General features: G+C 54.6%; 1 protein-coding gene across 1 annotated transcript in view; it reads right to left on the bottom strand.

Moving 5' to 3' along the window:
- ERICH1 (glutamate-rich 1) overlaps positions 1–5,138 on the bottom strand; it is a 61,728-nt gene extending 56,590 nt beyond the window's left edge. Inside the window, exon 1 of the mRNA XM_011937535.1 lies at positions 5,039–5,138. Coding sequence (XP_011792925.1) covers positions 5,039–5,060 — 22 coding nt within the window. The 5' untranslated portion in view covers positions 5,061–5,138. The remainder of the gene's footprint in view (positions 1–5,038) is intronic.
- Positions 5,139–5,464: the final 326 nt, after the last annotated feature.

Genomic DNA, 5,464 nt, shown 5'->3' on the forward strand with positions numbered 1-5,464 from the left:
TCTCCCTCCCTTTCCTTCCTTCCTTCCTTCCTTCCTTCCTTCCTTCCTTCCTTCCTTCCTTCCTTCTTCCTTCCTCCTTCCTTCCTCCCTCCCTCCCTCATTCATTCAGTTATTCACTTGGGAAGTGCTCCTGAGCACGCTGTCCTTCCTTGAAGATGGGGAAAGAGGTGCCAACTCCTGTTCCGGAGGAAGGGCTCTACCGCATCTGAGTAGAGAATGTCAAAGCCACATGTGTCAATGAACACAGCCCCACTTCTGCAGGACAGCGATGACTCCTGTCCAGCTCTGCACAGAGTCCCACACACGGGGCCAGAATGAAAGTTGGCCCCAACAGAGGCATCAGGCACCCAGCCAGACCAACACCACACTGCAAGAAGGAAAAGGAGCCTCTTTCCAACGGAAACAAATCCGAACTGGCACCTTCAGCTCTGGGACTCCAAGGGAGAGGCAGGTATCACAGGCAAGTTGCAGGGTACGGCTGGGAGATGCACACACCACACAGGGACACATCCAGACACGCATGTACACACACACCACACGCAGACATGTGTACGCAGGCACACGACACACAGGCGCACACACATACACAGGCACACATGCATGCACATATACACAGATGAACACCCAGACACACATGTACACACATGCCACAGACACATGTACACAGGCACACGTACACACAGGCACACATACACGCAGATATGCATGTACACACACCACACACAGACACATGTACACACACACCTACATGAACATTGACACACATGTACACACACCACACATGCACAGACACACCACACAGGCAATACATATGTACATAGGTACACATACACACGTACATACACAAGAAGACATGCATGTACATACACACCACATGCAAAACACATATACACACCACACAGGCACACATACACACTACACACAGACATACACACCACACACAGGCACACACACTACACACATACACACCACACACAGGCATAGATATGCATGCACACATATACACACACCACTCAGGCACATACACATGCACACATGTACACATATACACAAGCACACCACGAAGGCACACACATGCGTGCAAAGATATACACCACATACACCTGCACACACACAGGAATGCACACAGACATGCATGCACACAAACACCAGACACGTGTGCACACACAAAGGCATACACAGACACGTGCACACACAGGAACAACGGTACACATACATGCATGCACACTGACAATATGCACACACAAACTCACAGACCCACGCCTATACGCAGACACCTCTCCCAAACTACCAGAGCTGCAGAACTCTGGCACCAGGCCAGCACCGTGGACAGAGCCAAAGATTCCTGGTGTGTGAAGTTGGGGCAATCCACTCTCTGAGGTGCAGGAGAAACCAGAAGACGACAGGGAGGTGGCCAACAGGAAGTGTGACCGCTCACAGCAAGGCGCTGGCAGCTCCAACTTCATCTGAGGAGTCTCAGGAAGACAAAGGCTGCCCACCTGCTCCAGACTCCTTGGCCCTAGAGGACACACCTGCAAGGGCAAGTGAAGCTGTCCTGTGCATGCAGCAGTCACAGCAAGAAGGAATTCTTATTAAAAAGCAACCAAGCATCCTGCGCTCCAGCACACGTTCCCCAGGCTGACAGCAGGCTGGGTGCCACGCAGGAGGAGGCCTCTGGGATGGGGCTCTGTGGCCTTCCCTACAGAGGGGCCTAGCCAGGCCAGCAAGGCCGTGCCAGCAGCATGGTGCCCTCGGAGCTCTCTCCTTGATGCGGGTGGCTGGCACCACTGAACCACCTTGATGGGAAACTGCAGGACAAGGAGTCAAAGGACTGGCCTCAGGGTGCAGTGAATCGAATGCAGGGGGCGCTGCGGGGCAGGGACTCTGCTTAAATCCACTGGCACATCCCCCCACCACACACACAGCAGCAGGTGGTGAGGACAGGCCTGGTGCAGGGAGAGAGGGAGTGGCATGACTGCCTGGCACTCCTCTGCCTGCTCAGGGCTGGGCCCTGGGATGGGGCTCCCGCCTCCACGGGGCTGTGGCCCTCACCCCAGCATCTGAGGATCGCCTCTGCCCAGCAAACCCCACGCAAGCTTTGGCTCCTCCGGAAATGTCCCTGAAGCACACACGGAGTCAGGGAGAGGACCAGAGCCAAACCCCTCACAATGACCAACCACCAGGGAGGAGGCTCCGTGAGCCGGACAACAAGACTCCGCCCAGGGAGCAGGGACACAGTCAGCGTCTCGAGAAGGAAGCAAGGAGCAAGGTCCCGCATGGCGCTGTTCACCAACACAAGATGCCCTGACAGGCACTGGGAGCCGTCCAGGGAGGAGGAGGCAGCAAGGCTCAACCCGGCCAACAGCAGATGCAGTCACTCCTGCCAGGAGTCACCTGGGCAGCTCCTAAGGTCCTCACCCACTGCAGCAGGCCCCTTCCTCGAGGAGCACGCAGCCCCTGGGGGATCTGTGACACTGGGGGCCTCCCCAGTCCACTGCAACCCCACGCCAGGCTCCCCTGACCGCTGGCTACCCTGCATGCCAGAAACAGCCCGACCTGAGCTAGCACTTAATTACATGCCAGATATTCACCCAATCTCCCAGGGTAGAATGGAGGCCACAGTGCCCTTCCCCTTCCTGGGATCCTCTTCAGTTAGGAGAGCGGTTCATGGTGGGAGCTGCACAGCACCTCTCAGGCTTGCAAAGTAGGCCCAAGAAACATCCTCTAGTGCTCTACTTACCCCAGCATAACATAGAGCACATTTGACCAATTTGTACTCAAGTGGAGCTGCTGCAAAGGCAACACATTCTTCCCATTAATCCTGCGGAGTTTTGCTACACATTGTTACAGGGAAATTGTCTCATTAACAGGTTACATTGCCTAGCAAAACAATCTACTTCCAGGAAAAATAAAAAAAAAAAAAAGCTTAGAATCAGTTTAGCCTGACTGCCAACCTTTCCACCTCATGTTTCTTGGCCTGTGCCAGAGCCAAGCAGGGGAAAGTATGGGCCCCTGGATGTGTCCTCTGTCAGCAAGCACTGCCCTAACCCCAAGCACAGCCTCAAAGCACAGCAGAGCTTCCCTTAGCTCGGGGAGGGAAGAATACCGTGCCTGATTCGCTGCTGCAGCCAGGGCCTGAGGGGCTCTGCCACACTCAGCAGACGCTCGGCCAACACCCTGCGGTGAATAAACGGCGCCAAGTCAGAGTTCTGTGTGGGGTCCGCTCCAGGAAGGCACACCTGCGCCTCGTGGCACCTGCCTCCTCTCCCACCATCAACAATGGTGCCCTACCCCCATCTGCAACCACCCCACGACCCTGAGCTGGACCACAGGAAAAGAGACATTCCTGCAAGCGGATGTCTCCATCCCCTCCTCCAGAGGCACACTCGGCGCAAGCACACCCCAGTTCCCTGCTCCATCAGATCACAAATGCTGGGAAGTTTTATTCCAGCTAAATCCTCCCCCTTCAGTGCCTCTCAGAACCTAAGTGCCGCTCAGCTGATGGGCTATTCAGACGATCGCGAGGAAGACACACAGAAAACTAATATTTTCTCTCCCAGCTACATTTTATACTTTTGGGATTTATTAACCCATCCTTCCAACCACAATGTCCTTAAACAACCTAAATTTACTTGACCATTCTGTCACATATCCAATAGTTTGAAAAAAAAGGCCGTTTCGAGGGAAGATGATTAGTGAATGACTAAAACAATTAACTTCCATTCACTTTAATTTAGTGAGTGGAGGAAGGTTTTTTTTAAGTTGATTAGGTCCATTACAGATGCTATAGAGTTGCAAATATTTGAAAGAATGTAAGAGAAGAATGTGCTATGGTTTAAAACAGAAGAAAACCCGCAGTAGCAAGAAGCCCCCCACTACGAAGGCAGGGACAGCTTTGCAGGCAGTTCACCGTCAGGTCTGCTCCTAAGAACCTCGACACTGAATTCACAGCCTGCCAGCCCTGCTTCCAGGAGCTCGTCATGAACAAGGTAGTTCTGGTGCTGATTAACATATGTGAATGTCCATTTTAGAGCCTAACATCTGACTGCTTAAAAACTGTTAGGTCATTTTTAACCTGTGAGCTGATCAGGTGACAACTCCCTGGCCCTGAAGGAGAGGGGGAAGCCCAAGTGCAGTATTTCCCTAAAAACCGTATTTTCCATATTCGAGACCATATTTTCCTCCACATTCTGCCTCGAGAAATTTTTTTTAAGTAATTTTTTCGTAACTACAGTTTGCCACTATCTTTTCATTTCAAAGGGACAAATATCAGTTTTAAACATAGAGAAGGAAAAAAATTCATCAGCGTCTGAATTAATCCAACTAACACGAGCTTCAAGTCAAAAACCGCCACTCTTTGCATTATAATGATGATTACAGGGTGAGGGTAATGAGCTGGGGTCTGCAGAAGGAAGGAGCACGCTTTATTTTCTAACACTTCCGTTCTAAGGCATGGCCAGGTTAACCAATTCCATTATTCTGCTCCTGTCTTTGGTACTGCCTAATACTATCACAGAATTTAATAAGCACTAGGATGCGCCCCACACCTTAGGTCCACTGAAGGTAAACGCCACGACCTACTTCTCTCAGATGAGGACACAGTGTCTTAGGGAGGTTTTGCTGTACTTTTTGGTGAGGCTGCCGGAGCTGGCTGCAACTCCACGCCGGAGCCCTGGGCTAGGACCCGTCTGAAGAGCTGAGCGGCCCCTACTCACTCACCGACAGGGGCTCTGCTAAGAACACGAACCCCTGGCTGGGCTCGCCGCCGCCCAAGTCCCCAGACACCAGGTGGGGCCTGGCAGGGCCGGCCCGACCAGCAGCCATGCAAGCAGCAACACGGGCGAGGGGTGGGCCGCGGTCCGGGGTCGAGGTCTGGGGTAAGAGCGGGGGATGGGTAGGGACTGGGGTGGAGGTGGAGAGTTGGTCCGGGTTTGGGGTGGGGAGGGGCCGGGGTCGGGGTCCCGAGTCAATACTGCGGTCTAAGCCGAGAGCCGGGTCTGGGGTCGGGGCAGAAAGCCTCCGCGCCGCCCCCACCTACCGTGCTTCCTGTGCGCCGCCATGCTGGACCCGGCCGCGGACCTCAGCCCACCGCTCTCAGGTCCGACCTAAGCGCCCTGCCTTCCGGGTTCCGCCCTCCTGGGCCCGCCCACAACAGCAGGAATGCCCAATCCGAATACGGGACCCTGCCACGGGCTGTCAGTCAACTACAACACGGCCGTGGATTGGCTGATATCGAGTCTGTGGGCGTGTCGCGAGGCTCCAGACCCGCCTCTGGGAGCCTCGCTACAGAGCGTGCGCGGAGGGAGGGCTGTGGGGGTGCCGGCGCGGGCTCTCGGGAGCCTGAGGACGCTGTGGGGGCGCTGGTTGCGCCTGCTCTACGCGGTGGCGGAACTCTGGGGGCGAACGCTAGGAAGGACGCTGTGGAGAAGAGGGGAGCGGAGGGCCCCAGAGGAGACGCGCCCGC

The sequence above is a fragment of the Colobus angolensis genome, unplaced genomic scaffold (assembly GCF_000951035.1).
Source record: "Colobus angolensis palliatus isolate OR3802 unplaced genomic scaffold, Cang.pa_1.0 Scaffold165, whole genome shotgun sequence".
Taxonomy (NCBI): domain Eukaryota; kingdom Metazoa; phylum Chordata; class Mammalia; order Primates; family Cercopithecidae; genus Colobus; species Colobus angolensis.